Consider the following 21,692-nt stretch of genomic DNA (forward strand, 5'->3'; position numbering starts at 1 on the left):
CTTGTATTTATATCGTTTTTCGTTTTTTTTTTACATATTTTTCTTCGCTTATCTTTTAAAACATTTTGCTAAACCTCAACTTCTAAATACTCTCCTGCAACCCGCCTCACCCAATGTAGCTTTTTTTTCCCTAAAGTATTTATATTTACTTCGAATCCGGAACCCCTCAACTGAAGCTAGCCAGCTAACTACCAGCTATCAGTCAGCAAAACATTGCTAGCGGTCTTCAGCTAACCTTTAGCTCGGAAAGCTCTCGCCAGTTCGAACAACGCGACTCTAACCAGAGCATAACGGACCTATTATTTTTTTTATCCCCAGATTCCCACCGCAAACGGAACATTTTCAGCTGGATCTTCACAACTAGCTAACCGCAACCCCGGATGATTACTCCTGGCTGGCGTTTCCACCCACTTAGCTTGAAGCTAGCCCGGCCAGAGCTCCTGTGCTACCACCGAAGCATACTCCTGGGCTACAATATCCGGACCCACGACCGGTCTATCGATGTCACCGCATGAAGAGGCATAAACAGACTCACCCCATCGCGACGCCCCCCAAAGGCTAACTTTCTAGCCCTTGCTATCTCCTTGCTTGCTAATTCGGCCTGCTAACTGCTAGCTTGTTTAGCCCCGGTCCGCTAACTGCTACCTTGTTTAGCCCCGGCCTACTAACTGTTAGTTTGTTAGCACAGGCCTGCTAACCGTCTGAATCGCCGCGTCCCAAACACTCACTGGACCCATATTTACTTTCAAACTCTTTTCGATTTTTATTTTGTTTATACCTTCCGGTAACCTGCCTCACCCAATGTGATACGGAATCGCTATAATTTGTTATTTTTAGAACACACTCAAGAACCTCCAGAAGCTAACCAGCTAACTAGCTACAAGCTATTTAGTCATTGTTATCCACTGCTAGCGGCTTTTACCTTTTACCTTCTGCACAGCCAGCCAGTTTTTTAACCTGGATAATACTCGCCAGTCCAGCTTCCCTGCCCCATCCACCGCTGCCCCCTGGACACTGATCACTTGGCTACATAGCTGATGCATGCTGGACTGTCCATTAATCACGGTATTCCATTCTGCTTGTTTATGTTTTATCTGTCGGCCCCAGCCGCACTCAGGCTCTGTGTGTAGTTAATCCGACCCTCCCTGCCTAGTCAACGCCATTTTACCTGCTGTTGTTGTGCTAGCTGATTAGCTGTTGTTGTCTCACCTACTGTTTTAGCTACTGTTTTAGCTAGCTCTCCCAATTCAACACCTGTGATTACTGTATGCCTCGCTGTATGTCTCTCTCTGTCAATATGCCTTGTATACTGTTGTTCAGGTTAGTTATCATTGTTTTAGTTTACAATGGAGCCCCTAGTTCCACTCTTCATACCCCTGATACCTCCTTTGTCCCACCTCCCACACTAGCGGTGACCTCACCCATTACAACCAGCATGTCCAGAGATACAATCTCTCTTATCATCACACAGTGCCTGGGCTTACCTCCACTGTACCCGCACCCCACCATACCCCTGTCTGCGCATTATGCCCTGAATATATTCTACCATGCCCAGAAATCTGCTCCTTTTATTCTCTGTCCCCAACGCTCTAGGTGACCAGTTTTGATAGCCTTTAGCCGCACCCTCATTCTACTCCTCCTCTGTTCCGCGGGTGATGTGGAGGTAAACCCAGGCCCTGCATGTCCCCAGGCACCCTCATTTGTTGACTTCTGTGATCGAAAAAGCCTTGGTTTCATGCATGTCAACATCAGAAGCCTCCTCCCTAAGTTTGTTTTACTCACTGCTTTAGCACACTCTGCTAACCCTGATGTCCTTGCCGTGTCTGAATCCTGGCTCAGGAAGGCCACCAAAAATTCTGAGATTTCCATACCCAACTATAATATTTTCCGTCAAGATAGAACTGCCAAAGGGGGAGGAGTTGCAGTCTACTGCAGAGATAGCCTGCAAAGTAATGTCATACTTTCCAGGTCCATACCCAAACAGTTCGAACTACTAATTTTGAAAATTACTCTCTCCAGAAATAAGTCTCTCACTGTTGCCGCCTGCTACCGACCCCCCTCAGCTCCCAGCTGTGCCCTGGACACCATTTGTGAATTGATCGCCCCCCATCTAGCTTCAGAGTTTGTTCTGTTAGGTGACCTAAACTGGGATATGCTTAACACCCCGGAAGTCCTACAATCTCAGCTAGATGCCCTCAATCTCACACAAATCATCAAGGAACCCACCAGGTACAACCCTAAATCTGTAAACAAGGGCACCCTCATAGACGTCATCCTGACCAACTGGCCCTCCAAATACACCTCCGCTGTCTTCAACCAGGATCTCAGCGATCACTGCCTCGTTGCCTGTATCCGCTACTGAGCCGCAGTCAAACGACCACCCCTCATCACTGTCAAACGCTCCCTAAAACACTTCTGTGAGCAGGCCTTTCTAATCGACCTGGCCCGGGTATCCTGGAAGGACATTGACCTCATTCCATCAGTTGAGGATGCCTGGTCATTCTTTAAAAGTAACTTCCTCACCATTTTAGATAAGCATGCTCCGTTCAAAAAATGCAGAACTAAGAACAGATATAGCCCTTGGTTCACTCCAGACCTGACTGCCCTCGACCAGCACAAAAACATCCTGTGGCGGACTGCAATAGCATCGAATAGTCCCCGCGATATGCAACTGTTCAGGGAAGTCAGGTACCAATACACGCAGTCAGTCAGGAAAGCTAAGGCCAGCTTCTTCAGGCAGAAGTTTGCATCCTGTAGCTCCAACTCCAAAAAGTTCTGGGACACTGTGAAGTCCATGGAAAACAAGAGCACCTCCTCCCAGCTGCCCACTGCACTGAGGCTAGGTAACACGGTCACCGATAAATCCATGATTATCGAAAACTTCAACAAGCATTTCTCAACGGCTGGCCATGCCTTCCGCCTGGCTACTCCAACCTCGGCCAACAGCTCCGCCCCCCCCGCAGCTACTCGCTCAAGCCTCACCAGGTTCTCCTTTACCCAAATCCAGATAGCAGATGTTCTGAAAGAGCTGCAAAACCTGGACCCGTACAAATCAGCTGGGCTTGACAATCTGGACCCTCTATTTCTGAAACTATCCGCCGCCATTGTCGCAACCCCTATTTACCAGCCTGTTCAACCTCTCTTTCATATCGTCTGAGATCCCCAAGGATTGGAAAGCTGCTGCAGTCATCCCCCTCTTCAAAGGGGGAGACACCCTGGACCCAAACTGTTACAGACCTATATCCATCCTGCCCTGCCTATCTAAGGTCTTCGAAAGCCAAGTCAAAAAACAGGTCACTGACCATCTCGAATCCCGCCGTACCTTCTCCGCTGTGCAATCTGGTTTCTGAGCCGGTCACGGGTGCACCTCAGCCACGCTCAAGGTACTAAACGATATCATAACCGCCATCGATAAAAGACAGTACTGTGCAGCCGTCTTCATCGACCTTGCCAAGGCTTTCGACTCTGTCAATCACCATATTCTCATCGGCAGACTCAGTAGCCTCGGTTTTTCGGATGACTGCCTTGCCTGGTTCACCAATTACTTTGCAGACAGAGTTCAGTGTGTCAAATCGGAGGGCATGCTGTCCGGTCCTCTGGCAGTCTCTATGGGGGTGCCACAGGGTTCAATCCTCGGGCCGACTCTTTTCTCTGTATATATCAATGATGTTGCTCTTGCTGCGGGCGATTCCCTGATCCACCTCTACGCAGACGACACCATTCTATATACTTCCGGCCCGTCCTTGGACACTGTGCTATCTAACCTCCAAACGGGCTTCAATGCCATACAACACTCCTTCCGTGGCCTCAAACTGCTCTTAAACGCTAGTAAAACCAAATGCATGCTTTTCAACCGTTCGCTGCCTGCACCCGCATGCCTGACCAGCATCACCACCCTGGATGGTTCCGACCTTGAATATGTGGACATCTATAAGTACCTAGGTGTCTGGCTAGACTGCAAACTCTCCTTCCAGACTCATATCAAACATCTCCAATCGAAAATCAAATCAAGAGTCGGCTTTCTATTCCGCAACAAAGCCTCCTTCACTCACGCCTCCAAACTTACCCTAGTAAAACTGATTATCCTACCGATCCTCGACGATGTCATCTACAAAATTGCTTCCAACACTCTACTCAGCAAACTGGATGCAGTTTCACAGTGCCATCCGTTTTGTCACTAAAGCACCTTATACCACCCACCACTGCGACTTGTATGCTCTAGTCGGCTGGCCCTCGCTACATATTCGTCGCCAGACCCACTGGCTCCAGGTCATCTACAAGTCCATGCTAGGTAAAGCTCTGCCTTATCTCAGCTCACTGGTCACGATGGCAACACCCATCCGTAGCACGCGCTCCAGCAGGTGTATCTCACTGATCATCCCTAAAGCCAACACCTCATTTGGCCGCCTTTCGTTCCAGTTCTCTGCTGCCTGTGACTGGAACGAATTGCAAAAATCGCTTAAGTTGGAGACTTTTATCTCCCTCACCAACTTCAAACATCTGCTATCTGAGCAGCTAACCGATCGCTGCAGCTGTACATAGTCTATCGGTAAATAGCCCACCCATTTTTACCTACCTCATCCCCATACTGTTTTTATTTATTTACTTTTCTGCTCTTTTGCACACCAATATCTCTACCTGTACATGACCATCTGATCATTTATCACTCCAGTGTTAATCTGCAAAATTGTAATTATTCGCCTACCTCCTCATGCCTTTTGCACACAATGTATATAGACTCCCCTTTTTTTCTACTGTGTTACTGACTTGTTAATTGTTTACTCCATGTGTAACTCTGTGTTGTCTGTTCACACTGCTATGCTTTATCTTGGCCAGGTCGCAGTTGCAAATGAGAACTTGTTCTCAACTAGCCTACCTGGTTAAATAAGGTGAAATAAAAATCGCCACGTTGATCCTCAACACAGGGACCCCCAGGGGTGTGTGCGCAGACTGCATAGCAACGCACGACACCAACTCAATCAAGAAGTTTGCTGACAACACGACAGTGGTAGGCCTGATTACCAACAACGACAAGACAGCCTACAGGGAGGAGGTTATAGCTCTGGCGGAGTGGTGCCAGTAAATTAACCGCTCACTCAACGTCGACCAAATGATGGAGCTTATCGTGAACTACAGGAAACTGAAGAGGTAGAGAGCCCCCATCCTCATCCTAGATAGGGTCAAAAGCTTCAAGTTCCTCAGTGTGCACATGACTGAGGACCTGAAATGGTCTCGACACATCAACATTTTGGTGAAGAAAGCGCAATAGCACTCTACAACCTCAGGCGAGTGAAGAAATTTAGCAAGGCAACCAAGAACCTCACAAACTTCTACAGATGCCCCATTGAGAGCATTCTATCGGGCTGCATCACCGCCTGATACGGCAACTGATCCGCCCTCAACCACATGGCTCTCCAGAAGGTGGTGCGGACCGCTAAATGCATCACCAGGGCCACGCTGCCTGCCCTCCAGGACATCTACAGCACCTGGTGTCAAAGGAAGGCCAAGAAGAAGATCATCAAGGACCTCAGCCACCTGAGTCATGGACTGTTCACTGGGCAGACGGCGACAGTACAGGTGCATCAGAGCCGGGACCAAGAGACCAAAAAACAGCTTCTATTAACAGGCCAGACTTTTGAACAGCCATCACTAGCATCTACCAGTTGATCCACACTCACTCACACAAAAGCTAATCACACAAACCTCATACTCACCAACACCTTTGTTGCTTTTATGAATTTTGTCTTGCTGCTTTTTGTTCTATGTTGCCATGTCTGTATGCTACGTCTTGCTTGTCCTATTTTGCTCTGTCTGTATGCTATGTCTTGCTTGTAATTGTTTTTAATAACCTGCCCAGGGACTGCGGTTGAAAATTAGCCGGCTGGCTAAAACCGGCACTTTCACTGAAACGTTGATTAATGTGCACTGTCCCTGTAAAGATAAAATAAACTAAAACTCAAACACACTTACAACCAAAGCTGCTGTCCCATGTTGTAGAGACATTGAACCACTTGTTACTTCCTGTTTCAATTTAAATACCGTATCACCGACATTGCTTATTATAATATTTCTACTACTGCACATTGTATGTTAGTGCCGCTGTTTATACACACCAAATATTTCTTTATAAAGTAGATGGTGGGTGTGTGGCTGCGTGTGTGGCTGCGTGTTACCATTGAAGCGTTGTAGTAGCGCCTCCATCAGAGCAGTGAGAGGTAGAGACAGCAGCGCCAGGACAAACACCACATTGAAGTTCAGGAAACCATTTATAAAGTAGAACGGCCACGGCTCTGTACCTAAACACATAATGCACAACGCAAGCACGCCACACAGTGTTAGATCAATGTTATGATACAAAACACAGTATAAGTCAATCATAAACAGGAAACATGCAGTCATGTTTCATGCAAAAAAATGTAAATAGCCTTGCACAAGTCTTGGCTTGACCCAGAACGGCTCATATGAGCAGGAGCCCATCTCCTGTTTCTGTAGCGTGAGGCAGCTTGATGTACAAGTATAGCCCCTGAACAGGACGCTAGTACATGATAGACTGGGGGTAAGGCTCTAACTCCTCAAAGGGATTCTTTGGGATTTTGGCAATGAGGCCCTTTATCAACTTCCCCAGAATCAGATGAACTAATAGATACCATTTGTATATCTCTGTGTCCAATAATCTACACAAGCCTATCTGACTCTAGGGAAGTTGATAAAGGGCCTCATTGTTAATTATGATCCAGAAGTATCCCTTTATTCCTGAGGGCCAGACGCATTGGGTCTCATTTTTACCTTCTTTGGAATGGCTCGGCCCGGGATCGTACTCCCAACTTTCCAATCCCAGGGCGGACACTAACCACAGGGCCACTGAGTTGGTAACACTGTCCTTTCAATCCCAGGGCGGACACTAACCACAAGGCCACTGAGTTGGTAACACTGTCCTTTCAATCCCAAGGCGGACACTAACCACAAGGCCACTGAGTTGGTAACATTGTGAAACTTCTAAAGCCACCAGACCTCAAATGACATTAGAACATAGAACAACAGATCAATGCAGCTGATTCTGACTCAACTCTTTAATAAATACCACCTGACTTGACTGCTTCAGAAGAGGACCTATCAAGCTAGCTAACTGAATCAGAAGAGGACCTATCAAGCTAGCTAACTGAATCAGAAGAGGACCTATCTAGCTAGCTAACTGAATCAGAAGAGGACCTATCTAGCTAGCTAACTGAATCAGAAGAGGACCTATCTAGCTAGCTAACTGAATCAGAAGAGCACCTATCTAGCTAGCTAACTGAATCAGAAGAGGACCTATCTAGCTAGCTAACTGAATCAGAAGAGGAAATATCTAGCTAGCTAACTGAATCAGAAGAGGACCTATCAAGCTAGCTAACTGAATCAGAAGAGGAAATATCTAGCTAGCTAACTGAATCAGAAGAGGACCTATCTAGCTAGCTAACTGAATCAGAAGAGGACCTATCTAGCTAGCTAACTGAATCAGAAGAGGAAATATCTAGCTAGCTAACTGAATCAGAAGAGGACCTATCAAGCTAGCTAACTGAATCAGAAGAGGAAATATCTAGCTAGCTAACTGAATCAGAAGAGCACCTACACTACCGTTCAAAAGTTTGGGGTAACTTCAAAATGTCCTTGTTTTTGAATGAAAAGCATATATTTTCTCCATTAAAATATCAAATTGATCAGAAATAGTGTAGATTTAGTTAATGTTGTAAATGACTATTATAGCTGGAAACAGCAGATTTTTTCATGCAATATCTACATAGGCCCATTATCAGCAACCATCACTCCTGTGTTCCAATGGCACGTTGTGTTAGCTAATCCAAGTTAATCATTTAAAAAAAGGCTAATTGATCATTAGAAAACCCTTTTGCAATTATGTTAGCACAGCTGAAAACTGTTGTTCTGACTAAAGAAGCAATACAACTGTCCTTCTTTGGACTAGTTGAGTACCTGGAGCATCAGCATTTGTGGGTTCAATTACAGGCTCAAAATGGCCAGAAACAAATGACTTTTTTTCTGAAACTCACCAGTCTATTCTTGTTCTGAGAAATCAAGGCTATTCCATGAGAGAAATTACCAAGAAACTGAGGATCTCGTACAACGCGGTGTACTACTACTCCCTTCACAGAAGAGCGCAAACGGTCTCTAACCAGAATAGAAAGAGGAGTGGGAGGCCCCGGTGCACAACTGAGCAAGAGGACAAGTACATTAGAGTGTCTAGTTTGAGAAACAGATGCCTCACAAGTCCTCAACTGGCAGCTTCATTAAATAGTACCAGCAAAACACCAGTCTCAACGTCAACAGTGAAGAGGCGACTCCGGGATGCTGGCCTTCCAGCCAGAGTTCCTCTGTCCATTGTCTGTGTTCTTTTGTCCATATTAAACTTCTATTTGTATTGGCCAGTCTCAGATAAAGGCTTTTTCTTTGCAACTCTCCCTAGAAGGCCAGCATCCTGGAGTCGCCTCTTCACTGTTGACATTGAGACTGGTGTTTTACGGGTACTATTTAATGAAGCTGCCAGTTGAGGACTTGTGCGGCGTCTGTTTCTCAAACTAGACACTCTAATGTACTTGTCCTCTTGCTCAGTTGTGCACAGGGGCCTCCCACTTCTCTTTCTATTCTGGTTTCCAGCTACAATAGTCATTTACAACATTAACAAAATCTACACTGTATTTCTGATCAATTTGATGTTATTTTAATGGCAACATTTTTTTGCTTTATTTGAAAAATAAGGATATTTCTAAGTGACACCCAAACTTTGGAACGGTAGTGTACCTAGCTATCTAACTGCTTCAGAAGAGGACCTACCTAGCTAACTATATCAGAAGAGGACCTAGCTAGCTGCTTCAGAAGAGGACCTACCTAGCTAGCTAACTCCTTCAGAAGAGGACCTAGCTAGCTAGCTAGCTAACTGCTTCAGAAGAGGACCTAGATAGCTAGCTAACTGCATCAGAAGAGGACCTAGCTAGCTAGCTGCTTCAGAAGAGGACCTAGCTAGCTAGCTAAATGCATCATAAGAGGACCTAGCTAGCTAGCTAAATGCATCATAAGAGGACCTAGCTAGCTAGCTAACAGCATCATAAGAGGACCTAGCTAGCTAGTGTGTGTGTGTTTACCATAGAGATCTGGGCCATGGGGGGTGAAGACATTATAGAGTAGAATATTGAGGGGAGCAATGACCAGTTTCCCATAGCAACAAGAATCCACCACCATCAGAGGCACCTGGAAAACACACACACACACACACACACACACACACACACACACACACACAATTAGTTCTGAGTGCTTCTTCTCCTTACACAGCGATCAACTAAAGATAATGACAAAGTTCTTAACAAACATTCATAACTCAGTGGGTAGTGTGTGTGTGTGTGTGTGTCACCAGGAACAGCAGCAGAGAGACAGTTGCCCAGGTGATGAAACTATTCCACTTCCTCTTCAGCACAAGCAGGTCGAAGGCGATCGGTAGCCTAGTAACCACATCAACCAATCAGAGACAGCATGACTATTTTTATTTTATCTTTATTTAACTAGGCAAGTCAGTTAATAACAAATTCTTATTTAGAATGACGGCATACCCTGGTCAAACCCTAACCCTGCCTTAGACCACTGCAACAATCAGGAGACCATACTTAGAACCCCTGACCTCAAACCCAGTCGTATTCAAACTTTTTCAGCAGGGACTCAAATTTCTTCAGAAACATCTGTAAATTTCTAGATCAACAAATAACCTTCAATTTAATACAATTTAATGGCTCCCTCTTACTTCTTTTGCTCCCTAAAACAAAACATAGCCCTGCCCTGGTAGTAAATTATTCTCCACTTCCTGCCAGCTGAAACTTACTATACAGTAGATGTATTTATATCATACTTCTTTACAATTAACTCTGCACAAGGAACAGCTCTTACCCAAGCAGAGCGGAGAATGGCCAGCCAATGATAGCCCCAGCTGCCACGCCCATCACAGCCAGGAAGGGCGTGTCTTGGAACCATCCAGTCATGGCAACCAGAGTAGAATACATACAGAAGGAAGAAGGCAGGAATGCTGGAGAGAGAGACGAGAGAGACAGAGAGAGAGCGAGAGAGAGCGCAAGGGACGCAGAGAGAGAGCGCGAGGGACGCAGAGAGAGAGAGCGCGAGGGACGCAGAGAGAGAGAGCGCGAGGGACGCAGAGAGAGAGAGCGCGAGGGACGCAGAGAGAGAGAGCGCGAGGGACGCAGAGAGAGAGAGAGCGAGGGACGCAGAGAGAGAGCGTGCGAGGGACGCAGAGAGAGCGCGCGAGGGACGCAGAGAGAGAGAGAGCGCGAGGGACGCAGAGAGAGAGAGAGCGCGAGGGACGCAGAGAGAGAGAGAGCGCGAGGGACGCAGAGAGAGAGAGAGCGCGAGGGACGCAGAGAGAGAGAGAGCGCGAGGGACGCAGAGAGAGAGAGAGCGCGAGGGACGCAGAGAGAGAGAGAGCGCGAGGGACGCAGAGAGAGAGAGAGCGCGAGGGACGCAGAGAGAGAGAGAGCGCGAGGGACGCAGAGAGAGAGAGAGAGCGCGAGGGACGCAGAGAGAGAGAGAGCGCGAGGGACGCAGAGAGAGAGAGAGCGCGAGGGACGCAGAGAGAGAGAGAGCGCGAGGGACGCAGAGAGAGAGAGAGAGAGAGCGCGAGGGACGCAGAGAGAGAGAGAGAGAGCGCGAGGGATGCAGAGAGAGAGAGAGAGCGCGAGGGACGCAGAGAGAGAGAGAGCGCGAGGGACGCAGAGAGAGAGAGAGAGCGCGAGGGACGCAGAGAGAGAGCGCGAGGGACGCAGAGAGAGAGAGCGCGAGGGACGCAGAGAGAGAGAGCGCGAGGGACGCAGAGAGAGAGAGAGCGAGGGACGCAGAGAGAGAGCGTGCGAGGGACGCAGAGAGAGCGCGCGAGGGACGCAGAGAGAGAGCGCGCGAGGGACGCAGAGAGAGAGAGAGCGCGAGGGACGCAGAGAGAGAGAGAGCGCGAGGGACGCAGAGAGAGAGAGAGCGCGAGGGACGCAGAGAGAGAGAGAGCGCGAGGGACGCAGAGAGAGAGAGAGCGCGAGGGACGCAGAGAGAGAGAGAGCGCGAGGGACGCAGAGAGAGCGCGAGGGACGCAGAGAGAGAGAGAGAGCGCGAGGGACGCAGAGAGAGAGAGAGAGAGCGCGAGGGACGCAGAGAGAGAGAGAGAGCGCGAGGGACGCAGAGAGAGAGAGAGAGCGAGGGACGCAGAGAGAGAGAGAGAGCGAGGGACGCAGAGAGAGAGAGAGAGAGAGAGCGCGAGGGACGCAGAGAGAGAGAGAGAGAGAGAGCGCGAGGGACGCAGAGAGAGAGAGAGAGAGCGCGAGGGACGCAGAGAGAGAGAGAGCGCGAGGGACGCAGAGAGAGAGAGAGAGCGCGAGGGACGCAGAGAGAGAGAGAGAGCGCGAGGGACGCAGAGAGAGAGAGAGAGCGCGAGGGACGCAGAGAGAGAGAGAGAGCGCGAGGGACGCAGAGAGAGAGAGAGAGCGCGAGGGACGCAGAGAGAGAGAGAGCGCGAGGGACGCAGAGAGAGAGAGCGCGAGGGACGCAGAGAGAGAGAGAGCGCGAGGGACGCAGAGAGAGAGAGAGCGCGAGGGACGCAGAGAGAGAGAGAGCGCGAGGGACGCAGAGAGAGAGAGAGCGCGAGGGACGCAGAGAGAGAGAGAGCGCGAGGGACGCAGAGAGAGAGAGAGCACGAGGGACGCAGAGAGAGAGAGAGCGCGAGGGACGCAGAGAGAGAGCACGAGGGACGCAGAGACAGAGCGCGAGGGATGCAGAGAGAGAGCGCGAGGGACACAGAGAGAGAGCGCGAGGGACGCAGAGAGAGCGCGAGGGACGCAGAGAGAGCGCAAGGGACGCAGAGAGAGGGACGCAGAGAGAGAGAGGGACGCAGAGAGACAGCGTGAGGGACGCAGAGAGACAGCGTGAGGGACGCAGAGAGACAGCGTGAGGGACGCAGAGAGACAGCGTGAGGGACGCAGAGAGACAGCGTGAGGGACGCAGAGAGACAGCGTGAGGGACGCAGAGAGACAGCGTGAGGGACGCAGAGAGAGAGAGAGGGACGCAGAGAGAGAGAGAGGGACGCAGAGAGAGAGAGAGGGACGCAGAGAGAGAGAGAGGGACGCAGAGAGAGAGAGAGGGACGCAGAGAGAGAGAGAGGGACACAGAGAGAGAGAGAGGGACACAGAGAGAGAGGTAAACAGAGAGAAACAGAGAGGAGAGAGAGAGAGCAAGAGAAGTGTGAGAGGTCATGAGCAGATGAGCTCTTACATTTTTCAACATGTTTTTACAAAAAGATAGATTTAGAATAAGATAAACTTGGATTTTCTCACGAATACATATAACCTTCACTCTAAACCAAAACTCCAAACCTTCAACCTGTTTTTGGACAAAATGACATGGAAGGATTTTATTCCAAGGACTATAGTGAATAATCTGGCAAACCATGGCCAGCAAAATAAGCAAAAAATAAACCTGAGAATAGCATCCAACCTGGAACTGAGTGAGTAATATTTAGTATGAAGCTATTTTTAAAGGCAAGAAGAAAAATAAATTACAATTATCTATTTTACTTTACAAGGACTGAGTTAAGTTTAGGCTACAAAGCTTGCTAAGACAGAACAGATGTCTCCAACTTCAATTACACTGACGTGTGAAGTGAGAGGTGTCAAAGCTCCCATCACAGAGTACTACTCTCTCATTGAAATGAAGGATACATTCACCCAGCTGGAGGTAAGGCAGGTGGAGCTGGAACAGCAGATGAACACACTCCAGTCAACACAAAACAATAGTCCAGCTCAACAACACCCCCTCAACCAGACCCAGAGAGCTGCAGGTGAAGAGATCTGCTCTCTGGAATGTGGTGAGACAACATCAACAGAAAAAAAGAGCAGGAGAACAAACAACTAGAGAAGGAGGTGAAAACGATGACGTGTGGCGGAGAACAACCCATTGGAGAGGTGGCCACCCCCGCAGAGAAGCCAGCAGAACAGCCCATTGGAGAGGTGGCCACCCCCGCAGAGAAGCCAGCAGAACAGCCCATTGGAGAGTTGGCCACCCCCGCAGAGAAGCCAGCAGAACAGCCCACCTCAGACCCTGAGGTGGCCACCCCCGCAGAGAAGCCAGCAGAACAGCCCATTGGAGAGGTGGCCACCCCCGCAGAGAAGCCAGCAGAACAGCCCACCTCAGACCCTGACCATAGCCTCGACACCACAGCAGAACAGCCCACCTCAGACCCTGACCATAGCCTCGACACCACAGCAGAACAGTCCACCCCAGACCCTGACCATAGCCTCGACACCACAGCAGAACAGTCCACCTCAGACCCTGACCATAGCCTCGACACCACAGCAGAACAGTCCACCTCAGACCCTGACCATAGCCTCGACACCACAGCAGAACAGTCCACCTCAGACCCTGACCATAGCCTCGACACCACAGCAGAACAGTCCACCTCAGACCCTGACCATAGCCTCGACACCACAGCAGAACAGTCCACCTCAGACCCTGACCATAGCCTCGACACCACAGCAGAACAGTCCACCCCAGACCCTGACCATAGCCTCGACACCACAGCAGAACAGTCCACCCCAGACCCTGACCATAGCCTCGACACCACAGCAGAACAGTCCACCTCAGACCCTGACCATAGCCTCGACACCACAGGGGCCCAGGGGGTCCCAACCCCCTCTGAGAACCCCCCCCCCCCACACACACACACACACCCACCGAGGACATACACAAGCCACAGATTGTACTCCTTATGCGGGAAACGGGAAATATATACAAGAAAATAAACTTTTCCCCACACACACTCTGGTGTCCAAACACCCATCGCCCAGCCACATAGGCACAAGGGAGTGATTAAAAAGTGATGGAAAAAGCTGCTTATATTTTCCCCAACGCACAAGTGGTGATCTCTCCACCCTGCTAGAGGTGAAAGAAACACACACCTATTTAGGCGAGGTGCTGGCTAGTGGAGTAGAACACTTGAACAATAAAGGAGAGCCACACACTCTGGGATGCAAAATTATTTATGTCCAACGTTTCAACAGACAAGCTGTCTTCATCTCCACCCTGCTACCATACAGCGGGTAAACGCAAGTATTTTCCTGTGACTGTGCCTCAAAACCAAATGTCTACCTGGCCCACCACCCACCCTGGACTTGACGACCAGGTCCACCTATACAAGGCAGCAGTGCCCACCACCCACCCTGGACTTGACGACCAGGTCCACCTATACAAGGCAGCAGTGCCCACCAACGCCCGGACCCTGAAGGATATCGCCCTCAACCACAGCCCCGTCACCTCACACAGGAGCAACAGATCAATAGACACCCCGCCCAGACCAGCGAGACACTCTCCCAGACCTGCGGGACCCCCCCGGACCCACGCCGAGAGGAACTACATTCCGACCACAGCACCAGCCACATTCACACCCCAACCAATCAACATCCCCCCCCCAAGTCGACCATGCCCACACCCCATTTAGGCCCCCTCAGATCAGACCTATGCCCCTCCTGCCCACCACTCTCACAAAGAGGGCCTTAACATGAAAGTCACACATACACCCAGGCCGTGAGCAGGCAAACAGGCCCTTTCCCCCACTCTTACACTAGCCCAAGCCAATCAAATCAAATCAAATTGTATTTGTCACAGACAGAGATACAGGCAGAGAGGGAGAGACAGAGGAGAGGGAGAGAGATGGAGGGAAGATGAGTGAGAGATGGAGAAAGGGAAGGAGGGAGGAAGAGGGGAGGAAGAGAGATGAAGGGAAGGAGGGAGGAAGAGAGATGGAGGGGAGGGAGGGAGATAGGAGTAGCACCCACCTGCTGAGGAGCAGAACATTCCAGAGCTCAGGAGGAGGAAGGCCAGCATCAGACGACCCACATGCAGCCCAAACTTCTTACACACCGCCCTGCAACACACACACACCTACCTTACACTAAAGATAAAGATAAAATAAGAGACTGACACACACACGAGGAGTGACAGATACTGACTTGTAGAAGTAGAGTTCACAGATGCAGCAGGAGAAGGCCAGGACACAGCGCACAAAGTAGAACACCAGCACCTAAAACAAAACATCACAACATCACAACCACATAAACATCACAACATCACAACCACATAAACATCACAACCTCATAACCACATAAACATCACAACCACATAAACATCACAACCACATAAACATCACAACCACATAAACATCACAACCACATAAACATCTCAACCTCACAATCACATAAACATCACAACCACATAAACATCACAACCACATAAACCTCACAACCACATAAACATCACAACCACATAAACATCACAACCACATAAACATCTCAACCTCAACCTCACAACCACATAAACATCTCAACCTCACAACCACATAAACATCATAACCACATAAACATCACAACCACATAAACCTCACAATCACATAAACATCACAACCACATAAACATCACAACCACATAAACATCACAACCACAAACATCACAACCACATAAACATCACAACCTCAACCTCACAACCACATAAACATCACAACCACATAAACATCACAACCTCAACCTCACAACCACATAAACATCACAACCACATAAACATCACAACCACAAACATCACAACCACATAAACATCACAACCACATAAACATCACAACATCACAACCACATAAACATCACAATCTCACAACCACATAAACATCACAACCACATAAACATCACAACCACATAAACATCACAACCACACAACCACATAAACATCTCAACCTCACAACCACATAAACATCACAACCACATAAACATCACAACCACACAACCACATAAACATCACAACCTCACAATCACATAAACATCACAACCTCAACCAAATAAACACATAAACATCACAACCACATAAACATCTCAACCTCACAACCACATAAACATCACAACCACATAAACATCACAACCACATAAACATCACAACCACATAAACATCACAACCACATAAACATCACAATCTCACAACCACATAAACATCACAACCACATAAACATCTCAACCTCACAACCACATAAACATCTCAACCACATAAACATCAAAACCACATAAACATCACAACCACATAAACATCACAACCACATAAACATCACAACATCACAACCACATAAACATCACAACATCACAACCACATAAACATCACAACATCACAACCACATAAACATCTCAACCACATAAACATCACAACCACATAAACATCACAACCACATAAACATCACAATCTCACAACCACATAAACATCTCAACCACATAAACATCAAAACCACAAACATCACAACCACATAAACATCACAACCACATAAACATCACAACATCACAACCACATAAACATCACAACATCACAACCACATAAACATCTCAACCACATAAACATCTCAACCACATAAACATCACAACCACATAAACATCTCAACCACATAAACATCACAACCACATAAACATCACAACCACATAAACATCTCAACCTCACAACCACATAAACATCACAACCACATAAACATCACAACCACATAAACATCACAACCACATAAACATCACAACCACATAAACATCACAACCACATAAACATCACAATCTCACAACCACATAAACATCACAACCACATAAACATCACAACCTCAACCTCACAACCACATAAACATCACAACCACATAAACATCTCAACCTCACAACCACATAAACATCACAACCACATAAACATCTCAACCTCACAACCACATAAACATCACAACCACATAAACATCACAATCTCACAACCACATAAACATCACAACCACATAAACATCACAACCACATAAACATCACAACCACATAAACATCACAACCACATAAACATCACAACCACATAAACATCACAACCTCAACCTCACAACCACATAAACATCACAACCTCAACCTCACAACCACATAAACATCACAACCTCAACCTCACAACCACATAAACATCACAACCTCAACCTCATAACCACATAAACATCTCAACCTCACAACCACATAAACATCATAACCACATAAACATCTCAACCTCACAACCACATAAACATCACAACCACATAAACATCACAACCACATAAACATCACAACCTCACAATCACATAAACATCTCAACCTCACAACCACATAAACATCACAACCACATAAACATCACAACCACATAAACATCACAATCTCACAACCACATAAACATCACAACCACATAAACATCACAACCACATAAACATCACAACCTCAACCTCACAGCCACATAAACATCACAACCTCAACCTCATAACCACATAAACATCTCAACCTCACAACCACATAAACATCACAACCACATAAACATCACAACCACATAAACATCACAACCTCACAATCACATAAACATCTCAACCTCACAACCACATAAACATCACAACCACATAAACATCACAACCTCACAACCACATAAACATCACAACCACATAAACATCACAACCACATAAACATCACAACCTCACAATCACATAAACATCTCAACCTCACAACCACATAAACATCACAACCACATAAACATCACAACCTCACAACCACATAAACATCACAACCACATAAACATCACAACCACATAAACATCACAATCTCACAACCACATAAACATCACAACCACATAAACATCACAACATCACAACCACATAAACATCACAACCTCACAACCACATAAACATCACAACCACATAAACATCACAATCTCACAACCACATAAACATCATAACCACATAAACATCACAACCACATAAACATCACAACCACATAAACATCACAACCACATAAACATCACAACCACATAAACATCACAACCACATAAACATCACAACCACATAAACATCACAACCACATAAACATCACAACCTCAACCTCACAACCACATAAACATCACAACCACATAAACATCACAACCACATAAACATCACAACCACATAAACATCACAATCTCACAACCACATAAACATCACAACCACATAAACATCACAATCTCACAACCACATAAACATCACAACCTCAACCTCACAGCCACATAAACATCACAACCTCACAACCACATAAACATCATAACCACATAAACATCTCAACCTCACAACCACATAAACATCATAACCACATAAACATCACAACCACATAAACATCACAACCACATAAACATCACAACCACATAAACATCACAACCACATAAACATCACAATCTCACAACCACATAAACATCACAACCACATAAACATCACAACCACATAAACATCACAATCTCACAACCACATAAACATCACAACCACATAAACATCACAATCTCACAACCACATAAACATCACAACCTCAACCTCACAACCACATAAACATCACAACCTCAACCTCACAATCACATAAACATCACAACCACATAAACATCACAACCACATAAACATCACAACCACATAAACATCACAACCACATAAACATCACAATCTCACAACCACATAAACATCACAACCACATAAACATCACAATCTCACAACCACATAAACATCACAACCTCAACCTCACAGCCACATAAACATCACAACCTCACAACCACATAAACATCATAACCACATAAACATCTCAACCTCACAACCACATAAACATCATAACCACATAAACATCACAACCACATAAACATCACAACCACATAAACATCACAACCACATAAACATCACAACCACATAAACATCACAATCTCACAACCACATAAACATCACAACCACATAAACATCACAACCACATAAACATCACAACCACATAAACATCACAACCTCACAATCACATAAACATCACAACCTCAACCTCATAACCACATAAACATCTCAACCTCACAACCACATAAACATCACAACCACATAAACATCACAACCTCACAATCACATAAACATCACAACCTCAACCTCATAACCACATAAACATCTCAACCTCACAACCACATAAACATCACAACCACATAAACATCACAACCTCACAACCACATAAACATCACAACCACATAAACATCTCAACCTCATAACCACATAAACATCACAACCACATAAACATCACAACCTCACAACCACATAAACATCACAACCACATAAACATCACAACCACATAAACATCACAACCACATAAACATCACAACCACATAAACATCTCAACCACATAAACATCACAACCACATAAACATCACAACCACATAAACATCTCAACCTCACAACCACATAATCACAACCACATAAACATCACAATCTCACAACCACATAAACATCACAACCACATAAACATCACAACCACATAAACATCACAATCTCACAACCACATAAACATCACAACCACATAAACATCACAACCTCAACCTCACAACCACATAAACATCTCAACCACATAAACATCACAATCTCACAACCACATAAACATCACAACCACATAAACATCACAACCTCAACCTCACAACCACATAAACATCACAATCTCACAACCACATAAACATCACAACCACATAAACATCACAATCTCACAACCACATAAACATCACAACCACATAAACATCACAATCTCACAACCACATAAACATCACAACCACATAAACATCACAATCTCACAACCACATAAACATCACAATCTCACAACCACATAAACATCACAACCACATAAACATCACAACCTCAACATCACAATCACATAAACATCACAACCACATAAACATCTCAACCACATAAACATCACAACCACATAAACATCACAATCTCACAACCACATAAACATCACAACCACATAAACATCACAACCTCAACATCACAATCACATAAACATCACAACCACATAAACATCACAACCACATAAACATCACAACCACATAAACATCACAACCACATAAACATCTCAACCTCACAATCACATAAACATCACAACCACATAAACATCACAACCACATAAACATCACAATCTCACAACCACATAAACATCACAATCTCACAACCACATAAACATCACAACATCACAACCACATAAACATCACAACCTCAACATCACAACCTCAACCTCACAACCACATAAACATCACAACCACATAAACATCACAACCACATAAACATCACAACCACATAAACATCACAACCACATAAACATCACAACCACATAAACATCACAACCACATAAACATCACAACCACATAAACATCACAACCACATAAACATCACAACCACATAAACATCACAACCTCAACCTCACAACCACATAAACATCACAACCACATAAACATCACAACCACATAAACATCACAACCACATAAACATCAATCTCACAACCACATAAACATCACAACCACATAAACATCACAATCTCACAACCACATAAACATCACAACCTCAACCTCACAACCACATAAACATCACAACCTCAACCTCACAATCACATAAACATCACAACCACATAAACATCACAACCACATAAACATCACAACCACATAAACATCACAACCACATAAACATCACAATCTCACAACCACATAAACATCACAACCACATAAACATCACAATCTCACAACCACATAAACATCACAACCTCAACCTCACAGCCACATAAACATCACAACCTCACAACCACATAAACATCATAACCACATAAACATCTCAACCTCACAACCACATAAACATCATAACCACATAAACATCACAACCACATAAACATCACAACCACATAAACATCACAACCACATAAACATCACAACCACATAAACATCACAATCTCACAACCACATAAACATCACAACCACATAAACATCACAACCACATAAACATCACAACCACATAAACATCACAATCTCACAACCACATAAACATCACAACCACATAAACATCACAATCTCACAACCACATAAACATCACAACCTCAACCTCACAACCACATAAACATCACAACCTCAACCTCACAATCACATAAACATCACAACCACATAAACATCACACCCACATAAACATCACAACCACATAAACATCACAACCACATAAACATCACAATCTCACAACCACATAAACATCACAACCACATAAACATCACAATCTCACAACCACATAAACATCACAACCTCAACCTCACAGCCACATAAACATCACAACCTCACAACTACATAAACATCATAACCACATAAACATCTCAACCTCACAACCACATAAACATCATAACCACATAAACATCACAACCACATAAACATCACAACCACATAAACATCACAACCACATAAACATCACAATCTCACAACCACATAAACATCACAACCACATAAACATCACAACCACATAAACATCACAACCACATAAACATCACAACCTCACAATCACATAAACATCACAACCTCAACCTCATAACCACATAAACATCTCAACCTCACAACCACATAAACATCACAACCACATAAACATCACAACCTCACAATCACATAAACATCACAACCTCAACCTCATAACCACATAAACATCTCAACCTCACAACCACATAAACATCACAACCACATAAACATCACAACCTCACAACCACATAAACATCACAACCACATAAACATCTCAACCTCATAACCACATAAACATCACAACCACATAAACATCACAACCTCAC

At 45.6% G+C, this 21,692-nt stretch overlaps 1 protein-coding gene across 1 annotated transcript in view; it reads right to left on the bottom strand.

Annotated features, from left to right (window-relative positions):
* The window catches only part of alg9 (ALG9 alpha-1,2-mannosyltransferase), a 54,152-nt gene that overhangs the window by 19,204 nt on the left and 13,256 nt on the right, over positions 1-21,692 (bottom strand). The window contains exons 4-9 of the mRNA XM_021617332.2: positions 15,039-15,109; positions 14,865-14,953; positions 9,931-10,066; positions 9,404-9,491; positions 9,135-9,240; positions 6,174-6,296 (exon numbers count right to left, since the gene is read on the bottom strand). Of these exons, the coding sequence (XP_021473007.1) occupies positions 6,174-6,296; positions 9,135-9,240; positions 9,404-9,491; positions 9,931-10,066; positions 14,865-14,953; positions 15,039-15,109 (613 nt within the window). The remainder of the gene's footprint in view (positions 1-6,173; positions 6,297-9,134; positions 9,241-9,403; positions 9,492-9,930; positions 10,067-14,864; positions 14,954-15,038; positions 15,110-21,692) is intronic.

This window comes from Oncorhynchus mykiss, chromosome 10 (assembly GCF_013265735.2).
Source record: "Oncorhynchus mykiss isolate Arlee chromosome 10, USDA_OmykA_1.1, whole genome shotgun sequence".
NCBI lineage: Eukaryota > Metazoa > Chordata > Actinopteri > Salmoniformes > Salmonidae > Oncorhynchus > Oncorhynchus mykiss.